This window comes from Caretta caretta, chromosome 3 (assembly GCF_965140235.1).
Source record: "Caretta caretta isolate rCarCar2 chromosome 3, rCarCar1.hap1, whole genome shotgun sequence".
Lineage (NCBI taxonomy): Eukaryota > Metazoa > Chordata > Testudines > Cheloniidae > Caretta > Caretta caretta.
The window spans coordinates 116,299,738-116,312,313 of record NC_134208.1 but is presented as its reverse complement, the minus strand read 5'-3'; the positions used below and the strand labels follow the sequence as shown (position 1 = coordinate 116,312,313).

Here is a 12,576-nt window from a genome sequence, read left to right as displayed (position 1 = left end):
TTTGGGCCCCACACTTCAAGAAGGATGTGGATAAATTGGAGAGAGTCCAGCGAAGGGCAACAAAAATGATTAGGGGTCTGGAACACATGAGTTATGAGGAGAGGCTGAGGGAGCTGGGATTGTTTAGCCTGCAGAAGAGAAGAATGAGGGGGGATTTGATAGCTGCTTTCAACTACCTGAAAGGGGGTTCCAAAGAGGATGGCTCTAGACTGTTCTCAATGGTAGCAGATGACAGAACGAGGAGTAATGGTCTCAAGTTGCAGTGGGGGAGGTTTAGATTGGATATTAGGAAAAACTTTTTCACTAGTAGGGTGGTGAAACACTGGAATGCGTTACCTAGGGAGGTGGTAGAATCTCCTTCCTTAGAGGTTTTTAAGGTCAGGCTTGACAAAGCCCTGGCTGGGATGATTTAACTGGGAATTGGTCCTGCTTTGAGCAGGGGGTTGGACTAGATGACCTTCTGGGGTCCCTTCCAACCCTGATATTCTATGATTCTATGAATCTATTATTTGAATTCCGCACTTGTTTAAACTTCTGCTCAATGTAAATAAATAGGTTAACAATACTTTTGAAAACATACTTCCTTGTGTTGCTAAGAACATCCTAGATTAATAAGCGAAAGAATTTTAAAAATAAGGTTTACTTTTCCCTACTTGTGCTGTTAGTTTGCTTTTGTGCATTCCTCTCACTTGGACTGTGGAAAATAGGCTAGTCAATTTTAATATTGTTTCTTCAATAGTTAGCCTCCAGTCAGTTTTGCTTTTTATTTCTGATACACTAGCATATAGTGCAGTCTTTTGGTTGCAAGCACTGCATGTGAATATTTGTTTAAAACCAACTTGTTTTGTTGAAAGGTTTTTACATTTAGGTATATGGATTTGGTAAAAATGTAACTTTTATAAAACATAGATTTTGAGCCAAGTTTAACTCAATAATGTTTCTTTAAACATATATTTAAGTATGATTTGAATTACTGTAGGGATAAAAATAAGAAATGTAACTTGATTTCATGAAGCCATATGACTCAATGCACTTTTATGGTGAGATTAAAATAATTTATATTCTACAGGATGGAGTAGATCTCAATGTTTTTTTTCTTTTTTCTCTCTCTACAGAGCCTGCAGGATGAGTTGGAGAAACAAGAGAACAGCTTACGGAAGTTTGGTTCAGTGACCAACCAGTTATTGAAAGAGTGTCACCCACCAGTCACTGAAACACTTTCCGACACTCTGAAAGAAGTCAATGTGAGGTACAAAGCCTGCTTTTGTGTTGAACTTTGTTAAATTGTCTACTTGTCAGAGCAAACAGAGGTGTAATTCTTTGTCTATGAACAGTATATAATTGCTACTTTAGGCCTTCTTCTGTATAGCTCTATTAATTCACATGCTTTGACATATCCATTTGATATATCTGCCAGGTGGAATAACCTTCTGGAAGAGATTGCAGAGCAGCTACACTCCAGTAAGGCCCTGCTTCAGCTCTGGCAGAAGTACAAAGACTGTTACAGCCAGTGCTCCTCCTCAGTCCAGCAGCATGAGGACCAAACCAATGAGCTGTTGAAGACAGCCACTAACAAGGACATAGCTGATGAAGAAGTCACTACTTGGATTCAGGATTGCAATGTACGTTCAGTAAACTCACTGCTTTATCACAATCGCATGGGCTAATATCACAACAGGATTTCCTATACTAAACTGTTTATCCCGGCTAATCAAAATAGTTTGAGATTTTTATGTAGGGGAGATATTTTCTCTTCACTAAACAATCCTTCAGGCATTAAACTGTGGGCTTTGCCTTTCCTTCCCAGATTCTACCATGGGACAAGGTCAAAGGGGCTTTCACCTTCCTGAATCAGGAATTCAGGGTACTGAGTCCTCCTGGGTTCCTCGGATTTTCTCACACAAACTTCATTCCTCATCCTAAATGTTAGTTCAGACATTTTTGTGTATGGTCTAGGCCCATGCTAAAGACAGATGAATTGAATTACTGTGTGCACCTATCTTTGGGTCCAATCCTTTGGTCTTTCCTTATCCAAGTCACAGTTACTTGGGCAAATATTCCCATTGATTTCAGTGGGAGTGCTCACGTGAGAGAGGATTGCAAGGTCAGCTGCTATGATTTTGCCTACATACTCTAGACTGGAAAATACATCAGGCAGAACAGAAGAGATAAGTTCAAAATCTTTTCCCACCTCTCTTTCACTGTGAAAGGACACCATGCACTCTGTTGAAATCTCAAGATTCTGCCCTTTCACCAGTTTACCCACATCTCATGGCAAAGGTACAATTTACCTCCTAGACTTGGACAAATGTCTTATGAGTTACGATAGCCCATTATACCACTGCCTTTGATAGGCAGGTTATCACAGAGGTTTCCTGGAGCACCCTCCAGCATCAGGTACCGGCACAACAGGCATGTCAGCTTCAGTTCACTCTTTCAGAGACCTCAGTCACTCCACTTCAGGCTCTCCAGCTTTAATAATATCCCTTCTTAGACCTGGTTATTACCAAAACATAGCTCACTGAATCTGCAACAGAAGTCCCAAACATAGTCCATCTCCCACATCTGCTGGATAGAGTCTTTAAAGCCCTGCTCTTCCCAGCAGGCACCCCCCTCCCGCCCTCTCCTTGGGCAGTCCTTCCTTACCACAGTCTGGTGCCGTTTGCCACATGTAGGCTCCTCCGCCAGGACAGCCACCCCAGCCTTATCAACTAGAGTGCAACCCTGCTCTTCCCAGCAGGAAACACCACAGCTGTTCTGCTGGGAGATCATCCTCACCAGGGGAGTATCCTTCCCTGGACCCACCTCTCTAGTGTGGAGTTGTCAGCAAGTAAGCCCCTCCACTGATCTCCTGCCATCAGCTCTCTGGCTTGGGGATGCCACCCAGCAAATCCCTCTTCTGCTATCCTGCCTTCAGCTTTCCCCAGGAACCTCCCACAGCTTCCTTCTGGGACCTTGTGCCATCCACCTTGTATCTGGTAGGTCTCACCTGCCCTTTTCCTGAATGACCCAGCTCTAAGACAACCCTCACTCACTTTCTGAGGGAACCTCTCTGATTCTTCCCATTCTTTATAGCCCCAGGTACTGATTGGCCCTCTTAATTGGCCAAACTGCTAGCTTTAGATTTTCAGAAAGCTTTTGACAAGGTCCCTCACCAAAGGCTGTTAAGCAAAGTAAGCAGTCATGGGATAAAAGTGAAGGTCCTCTCATGGATTGGTAACTGGTTAAAAGATAGGAAACAATGGATAGGAATAAATGGTCATTTTAAGAATGGAAAGAGGTAAATGGTGTTCCCCAGGGACCTGTACTGGGCCCAGTCCTATTCGTAATGATCTGGAAAAAGAGGTAAACATTGAGTTGGCAAAATTTGCAGACGATACAAAACTACTCAAGATAGTTAAGTCCCAGGCAGAAGAACTACAAAAGGATCTCACAAAGCTGGCTGACTGGGCAACAAAATGTAAGATGAAATTCAACGTTGATAAATGCAAAGTAATGCACATTGGAAAACATAACCCCAACTATACATACAAAATGATGTGGTCTATATTAGCTGTTACCACTCAAGAAAGAGATCTTGGAGTCATTGTGGATTGTTCTCTGAAAACATCCACTCAATGTGCAGCAGCAGTCAAAAAAGTGAACAGAATGTTGGGAATCATTAAGAAAGGGATAGATGATAAGACTGAAAATATCATACTGCCTCTATATAAATCCATGGTACGCTCACATTTGAATACTGCATGCAGATGTGGTTGCCCCATCTGAAAAAAGATATATTGGAATTGGAAAAGGTTCAGAAAAGGGCAACAAAAATGATTAGGGATACGGAATGGCCTCTGTATGAGGAGAGATTAATAAGACTAGGACTTTTCAGCTTGGAAAAGAGACGACTAAGGGGGGATATGATTGAGGTCTGTAAAATCATGACTGGTATGGAGAAAGTATATAAGGAAGTGCTATTTACTCCTTCTCATAATACAAAAACTTGGGGTCACCAAATGAAATTAATAGGCAACAGGTTTTAAACAAACAAAAGGAAGTATTTTTTCACACAACACATAGTCAACCTGTGGAACTCTTTGCCAGAGGATGTGAAGGCCAAGACTATAACAGGGTTCAAAAAAGAACGAGATAAAATCATGGAGGATAGGTCCATCAATGGCTATTAGTCAGGATTGGCAGGGACGGTGTCCCTAGACTTTGTTTGCCAGAAGCTGGGAATGAGCGACAGGGGATGGATCACTTGATGATTACCTGTTCTGTTCATTCCCTGGGGAGCATCTGACATTGACCGCTGTCGGAAGACAGGCTATTGAGCTAGATGGACCTTTGGTGTGACCCACTATGGCTGCTCTTATGTTCACTTATTCTGGCACAGAGAGCTAGACAAGCCACCCTGTGACATAGGTCCTCGCCATTTTCATTCTGTTTAGTGTAAGCTATCAATTGCTACCTAAAATTGCATTCGTGGGTTTTGCAGGCACTTGGGTTCACAACCAGAAATGCCAAAGTAGGATTGTTTCCTCCTGTGCTCATTTGGCATGCTTTTGCCATGAAGACTAAGCATAAAAAAAATGGATTTAAAAAATCTTCCTGCTAGATTAGTTAAGTTAAAGAGAGGGTGTTTCCAGTCAAAGCTGAACATACTGATCCAAGGTGAGGTATTTTTGCTGCTAGAAATGACATATCAACTGATGCACATGGATGCTTTCCACATGTGTTTCTGATCAGTGCTCAAAATTTGCATGTAAATAGCTCATCGGTCACTCCTTTTCCAATCCTTTGAATATATGTACTGAAACATATGTTCTTTTCCATGCTACAGAGGTCAATCAAGAGTTACTAAAGGCTTTTCTTGTGGAATGTAATAGTATCTATGTTTAAATGTAATCCTTTTTTTCATGAGTTACATGGCAAATTTTGAGAACCCCAAGAGCTCAGCTGAGATTGTTTTGAAGCAGAATGATTTTTAAGTTTTTATTCACTACAGGATCTATTGAAATGCCTGGGGACAGTGCAGGATTCCCTGTTTGTTCTCCATGAACTTGGAGAGCAGCTTAAGCAACAAGTGGAGACGTCTGCAGCAGCAGCTATTCAGTCTGATCAACTCTCCCTGAGCCAAAACTTGTCATCCTTAGAGCAGGCTCTCATCAGGCAAAAGACTATACTTCAGGTATGAAAAGCTTGCTTATATTCATTGCGCCTGATCATTCCATTCTACCTGAAAAAGTGTACACTAAGCTAGCAAAAGTTGCACAGAAAATTACACCCCATGAAAGGTGCATTATCTGCACATGTGTATTCCCTAGAGATCCATGTAGTATGTGCAAAAAGAAAAGGAGTACGGCTGTTCCTCTGATACCTGTCATGTAGTATGTGTAGTACACAACTAAATGTGGGAGAATTCAACTAGCATGCCCAAACTATAGTAGGAAACTAGGAAGGTGAATCCCAGTGCTGAAAAAGGGACAACAAACCTTGCAAGAGGGGCAGAAATTTATCATGGGAAGCTAGAAACCCCGTAGTAACTGTGGACATGACAGTCAGTCACTGTATAGAGCTAATCCTCCTGATCCACAGCTGCTACTTAGCTATAAGGGGCTAGGAAATATCAAGGAGTCCCTCACAGTCAGTAAACATGTAGAGAAACCAGGGTTGGATTTTTCAAAGCATTCATCGTTAATCTAGCTCTTCTCCCACTGAAGTCAGTGAGAGTGTTACCATTTACTTCAGTGGGAAAGGGCCAATGCTGAATGCTTTTGAAAATCCCACGTTAAATATGTACAGGAGTCAGTAAAGAAACTGTGATCGTAGATCAGTTGCCAATGGCATGGGAAATGTCCAGTTCTGCTGATTTAAAGCACAACAGCGGTGCAGCACAAGTACACACGCATGGGAAAAGTACAGGGAAGTAGCTTAGATCCAGGTGGCTGTGCGCTGTAGAAAGTGCTCATAAGACTGCCAGTTTGGTTTGTTAAACCTACAAAATAACAAGCATGCATGCCATTTTATAAGAGAGTAAAAAGAAAGGGGCTTTTATAGCAATCTAGAATTTAACTGTGACTACTATTGATTTTTATTAACGGTATTACTTAAGCAGACAATTCAGTTTTATAAAGGGAGAAGTTTAATTATCTCAAGACACCTTAACTATTTTAAAAATAATAACATTCCAGTTTTAGCATTCAGTCCTGAAACCTTAAAATTAAGATAAAGCTAAGAATTTTTGGGGTTGAATTTTTCTTTTTAAATTACTATGTGTGTGAGATTTTATTTAGAATTACATTTATGCAGAGTTTCAAATGTTACAACAAAGCTATTTATATGGTAAAGGATCTCCAAAGCTTTAGAAACCAGCCCTAATTTTTTGAAAAACATCACTGTTAATTCCTTTGAACTCCTAACAGAACTGATTTACTTGCAACTTTCTTGAAAAGTAAAGGTTTACTGTTGCCCTCTATTCATCCCATTGACTTCATTGTGCATGTGCTTGAAGTTAAGCCTGTGCTAAGTACTTTGCTGAATTGGTGCTTTAAAGACTAAATGGTGTAAATTACAATCAACTCTTGTTTTCATGCCTAGCAAAAGAATTATAACCTCACTTTCAAAACAAATACAGCCTTTACTATGGAGGCAGTACCACTGCCTCTGTAATCAAAAAATATTGGTTCTACTATGGAGAAGCAGTCACATTGCTACCAGTGAGAATTGCTGTTATAGGAGTTGGAGCATCAGAATGACTGAAAGGGCAGTGAGGAGCAGAGCAAGAACATGAATATTATGTGACCTCATGTTAAGCTTTTAAATTGTGGACTTTCTTTTGTGCCTAAGACTGGAGTGCTAGACTATGAGACATTTGTTAAGAGCCTAGAAGGCCTGGAGGCCTGGATAACAGAAGCTGAAGAAATGTTGAAAGGACAAGACCCCAGTCATTCTTCCGACCTCTCTACAATCCAGAATAGGATGGAAGAACTCAAAGTGAGTGGCAAATATAAACAGTATGACATGAAATTGTGAGGTCAGCGTGATCCATGTATAGTATAGCATATGCACAAAATCCACATATGCATTCACTTATCATTAAAGACCTTACATACACACGCTAAAGACAGAAAACCAAAAGTTAATTCTGGCATTCTATCCTTAACTGCCTGCCTTGTGCCTCAGTGTAAGAAGGATTTGGATGGGCAAACTGGTTGGAATAAAATAAGTACCAAAACATCATTCCAAACTTGAACAGTTTTAGAAGTTTAGAAAAGTTTGTGCATTTTCGTTCGTCTCTGTTCTCTTCATATTCCTGAACCTCTGTAATTCCTGAGCCTGGCACAGAAAGTAGAAAAGATAAAGTACCACAAAATAAATTCTTTTATTTCTGGCCTACCTGGAAGCAGGAAGACTGTTCACATAAGCTTTGTAGATACAAGAGGTTCATATAAGATTGATTTGGACAGCCAGACCTTTGGCTGCTTCCCTAAACTGAACCTTCAAACGTTTGGACAGTTAACTGGATATTATGTGCTGTATCTCATCTCCTCTCATATCTGGATACTATCAGGAAAGAAAATAAATGCCTAAATATAACATTTCAACAGAGATGCAAGATGCATCAATGATCCCTGAATATGGTGCAGAGGTCTGATCCCATGAGAATGACCACACTTTGAAACTTAATAGATAATCTGCTTACTATACAGAGGATTCCCAGAATACTCTGTTGGAAATTCAGGACCAGATCCAAACTTCCCCGAGTTTAGGAGTGTGCACATCCAGATTTTTGGTCTGTTACCAACTCTAGAAAGTATTACACATTTTAAAATTTATCTTAACATCTGCACAAGTGGCAAGTTAAGTCAAATGAACTTTATGGAGTGGTATTTTCTATACCCTGAATTAAGTTATTTCTCTCATATACTCATTTTTGAATATCTTAATAATTAAAGTGAATGTGTATGTGTATTATACTTATATATATATATGGTCACTTGTTCATGTCTTTTTACTTCTGTGAGGGACAAATCCCTGAAAGAAAGTTGATGACATTCCTCCTCCCCTGCAAACCCAGTATTTCCTCCATTTTAGCCCTGCTGTTATCCTTCCACCAGAAATAGCTACAGAACCTCTCTCCACTATGTCTTAATTGCTGGGTGTACTGATCAGCAGAAGACATTTCTTCTCACAGGCTAAGTGCACTATCTTTGAAGAGATGCCTACTTTTGCAAGGATCTAGGATCATGAAAAGGTGTCTTGCCTGACAATGGAGAACACTTACCACAAGGTGGCAATCCAAGCCATCCCAAATTTGTCAACTGGGAGCTTTCCCATAATTTTCAGATTTCAATAAGATAATTACTGAATTTCTCTATCTATAGCTACATATATTCTTTGTCACTTGTTCCAGAGCCAGATGTTAAAGTTCAGTAGCATGGCGCCAGACTTGGACCGTCTGAACGAGCTGGGTTACAGGCTACCCCTGAATGATAAAGAAATCAAACGGATGCAGAATCTGAACAGGCGGTGGTGCATGATCTCATCTCAGACGACAGAAAGATTCAGGTTGGGTCAGCTAAAAGGACATGTATATTACTCTGTGCTAGTCATTCTGAGCTGTAAAAGGCAGTTTAATGCATGGCATGTGAAACTTTGGCTTTGCCTGCACTATGTGAATTTTGCTGGTGTAGCAAAACCAGTAAGAACATAAGAACGACCATACTGGATCAGACCAGAGGTCCATCTAGCCCAGTATCCTGTCTTCGGACAGTGGCCAATGCCAGGTGCCCAAGAGAGAATGAACGGAACAGGTAATCATCAAGTGATCCATCCCCTGTTGCTCATTCCCAGCTTCTGGCAAACAGAGACTAGGGACACCATCCCTGCCCATCCTGGCTAATAGCCATTGATGGATCTATCCTCCATGAATTTATCTAGTTCTTTTTTGAACCCTGTTATAGTCTTGGCCTTCACAACATCCTTTGGCAAGGAATTCCACAGGGTTGACTGTGCATTGTGTGAAAAAATACTTCCTTTTGTTTGTTTTTAAACCTGCTGCCTATTAGTTTCATTTCATGACCCTAGTTCTTGTATTATATGAAGGAATAAATAACACTTCCCTATTTACTTTCTCCACATCAATCATGATTTTATAGACCTCTATCATATCCCCCCTTAGTCACCTCTTTTCCAAGATGAAAAGTCCCAGTGTTATTAATATCTCCTCATATGGCAGACGCTCAATGCATCCGATGAAGTGAGCTGTTGCTCATGAAAGCTTATGCTCAAATAAATTGGTTAGTCTCTAAGGTGCCACAAGTACTCCTTTTCTGTTTGTCCATACCCCTAATAATTTTTGTTGCTCTTTTTTGAGATGGGGCAACCACATCTGCATGCAATATTCAAGATGTGGGTGGACCATGGATTTACATACAGGCAATATGATATTTTCTGTCTTATTATCTATCCTTTTCTTAATGATTGCCAACATTCTGTTTGTTTTTGACTGCCACTGCACATTGACTGGATGTTTTCAGAGAACCATCCACAATTACTCCAGGATCTCTCTTTTGAGTGGTAACAGCTAATTTAGACCCTGTCATTTTATGTTATGTAGTCAGGATTATGTTTTCCAATGTACATTACTTTGCATTTATCAACATTGAATTTCATCTTCCATTTTGTTGCCCTGTCAGCCAGTTTTGAGAGATCCTTTTGTAGCTCTTCGCAGTCTGCCTGGGACTTAACTATCTTGAGTAGTTTTGTATCATCTGCAAATTTTGCCACCTCACTGTTTACTCCTTTTTCCAGATAATTTATGAATATGTTGAATAGGACTGATCCCTGGGGGACACCACTATTTACCTCTCTCCATTCTGAAAACTGACCATTTATTCCTACCCCTTGTTTCCTATCTTGTAACCAGTTACCAGTCCATGAGAGGACCTTCCCTCTTAGCCTATGACAGCTTACTTTGTTTAATAGCCTTTGATGAGGGACTTGTTAAAGGCTTTCTGAAAATCTAAATACACAATATCCACTGGATCCCCTTTGTCCATGTGCTTGTTGACCCCCTCAAAGAATTCTAGTAGATTGCTGAGGCATGATTTCCCTTTACAAAAACCATGTTGACTATTCCCCAACAAATTATGTTAATCAATGTGTCTGACAATTTTGTTCTTTACTATAGTTTCAACCAGTTTGCCTAGTACTGAAGTCAGGCTTACTGGCCTGTAAATGCTAGGGTCACCTCTGGATTCCTCTTTAAAAATTGGCATCACATTAGCTATCCTCCAGTCATTTGGTACAGAAGCAGATTTAGATGATAGGTTACAGACTACAGTTAGTAGTTCTGCAATTTCACATTTGAGTTCCTTCAGAACTCTTGGATGAATACCGTCTGGTACTGGTGACTTATTACTGTTTAGTTTATCAGTTTGTTCCAAAACCTCCTCTAATGACACCTCAATCTGGGACAGTTCCTCAGATTTGTCACCTAAAAAGAATGGCTCGGGTTTGGGAATCTCCCTCACATTCTCAACCATGAAGACCGATGCAAAGAATTCATTTAATTTCTCCACAATGGCTTTATCATCCTTCAGAGTAACAGCCGTGTTAGTCTGTATTCGCAAAAAGAAAAGAAGTACTTGTGGCACCTTAGAGAGTAACCAATTTATTTGAGCATAAGCTTCCGATGAAGTGAGCTGTAGCTCACGAAAGCTTATGCTCAAATAAATTGGTTAGTCTCTAAGGTACCACAAGTACTCCTTTTCTTATCATCCTTGAGTACTCCTTTAGCATCTCAATCGTCCAGTTGCCCCAATGGTTGTTTAGCAGGCTTCCTGCTTCTGATGTACTTTAAAAAAATTTACTATTACTTTTTGAGTCTTTGGCTAGCTGTTCTTCAAATTCCTTTTTGGCTTTCCTAATTATATTTATACACTTCATTTGCCAGAGTTTATGCTCCTTTCTATTTTCCTCACTAGGATTTAACTTCCACTTTTTAAAGGATGCCTTTTTGCCTCTCACTGCTTCTTTTACTTTGTTGTTAACCATGGTGGCTCTTTTTTGGTTCTCTTCTATGTTTTTTAATTTGGGGTATACATTTAAGTTGAGCCTCTATTATGGTGTCTTTAAAAAGTTTCCATGCAGCTTGCAGGGTTTTTACTTTTGGAGCTGTACCTTTTAATTTTAGTTTAATTAACTTCATTTTTGTGTAGTTCCCATTTCTGAAATTAAATGCTACAGTGTTGGGCCGCTGTGGTGTTTTCCCCACCACAGGGATGTTAAATTTAACTATATTTTGGTCACTATTACCAAAGGGTCCAGCTATATTCACCTCTTGGACCTGACCCTGTGCTCCCACTTAGGACTAAATCAAGAATTGCCTCTCCTCTTGTGGGTTCCAGGACTAGCTGCTCCAAGAAGCAGTCATTTAAGGTGTCAAGAAACTTTATCTCTGCATCCCGTCCTGAGGTGACATGTACCCAGTCAATATGGGGACAGTTGAAATCCCCCATTATTATTGAGTTTTTTATTTTAATAGCTTCTCTAATCTCCCTGAGCATTTCACAGTCACTATCACCATCCTGGTCAGGCGGTCGGTAGTATGTCCCTACTGCTATATTATTCGAGCATGGAATTACTATCCGTAGAGATTCTGTGGTACAGTTTGGTTCATTTAAGATTTTTACTTCATTTCATTCTATGCTTTCTTTCACATATAGTGCCACTCTCCCACCAGCACTACCTGTTCTGTCCTTCCGATATATTTTGTACCCTGGTATTACTGTGTCCTACTGATTATCCTCATTCCACCAAGTTTCTGTGTTGCCTATTATATCAATATCCTCATTTAATACGAGGCACTCTAGTTCACCCATCTTATTATTTAGACTTATAGAATATTTATATATAAGTACTTCAAAAACTTGTCACTTTTTAGTTGTCTGCTCTTACATAATGTAATGGAATGGGACTTTTTTTCATTTGACTATTTCTATTCAGATCCTACCTGTATTTTATCATCTTCCATCCTCTCCTCCTTACTAGGCCCTAGAGAATCTCCATTAGTAGATCCTCCCCTAAGGGATGTCTCTGTCCGAATCACATGCTCCTCCACACCTTTCAGCTTTCCCCCAGCCCTTAGTTTAAAATCTCCTATACAGCCTTTTTAATTTTAAGTACCAGCAATCTGGTTCCATTTTGGTTTAGGTGGAGCCCATCCTTCCTGTATAGGCTCCCCATTTCCCAAAAGTTTCTCCAGTTCCTAATACATCTAAACCCTTCCTCCCTACATCATCATCTCATCCACGCATTGAGACCCTGCAGTTCTGCCTACACGTGGAACTGGAAGTATTTCAGGGAATGCTACCATGGAGGTTCTGGACTTCAATCTGTTACCTAGCAGCCTACATTTTGCCTCCAGGACCTCTCTCCTATCCTTCCCTATGTCATTCTTATCTACATGTATCATGACCACCAGCTCCTCCCCAGCACTACACTTAAATCTATCTAGATGTCTCAAGTCATCGCAAACCCAGCTATCTATGTTTCTAATGATTGAATCGCCCATTACTAATACCT

At 40.2% G+C, this 12,576-nt stretch overlaps 1 protein-coding gene and 1 long non-coding RNA gene across 14 annotated transcripts in view; one reads left to right on the top strand and one right to left on the bottom strand.

Annotated features, from left to right (window-relative positions):
• Positions 1-12,576, top strand: part of SYNE1 (spectrin repeat containing nuclear envelope protein 1) — a 499,708-nt gene that overhangs the window by 416,825 nt on the left and 70,307 nt on the right. For all 13 annotated transcript variants that reach the window (XM_075126812.1, XM_075126813.1, XM_075126818.1 and 10 more), the window contains 5 exons: positions 1,116-1,249; positions 1,418-1,622; positions 4,994-5,176; positions 6,835-6,981; positions 8,402-8,556. In XM_075126812.1, coding sequence (XP_074982913.1) covers positions 1,116-1,249; positions 1,418-1,622; positions 4,994-5,176; positions 6,835-6,981; positions 8,402-8,556 — 824 coding nt within the window. The remainder of the gene's footprint in view (positions 1-1,115; positions 1,250-1,417; positions 1,623-4,993; positions 5,177-6,834; positions 6,982-8,401; positions 8,557-12,576) is intronic.
• The window catches only part of LOC142071583 (uncharacterized), a 34,880-nt gene that overhangs the window by 8,493 nt on the left and 13,811 nt on the right, over positions 1-12,576 (bottom strand). The window lies entirely within an intron of this gene.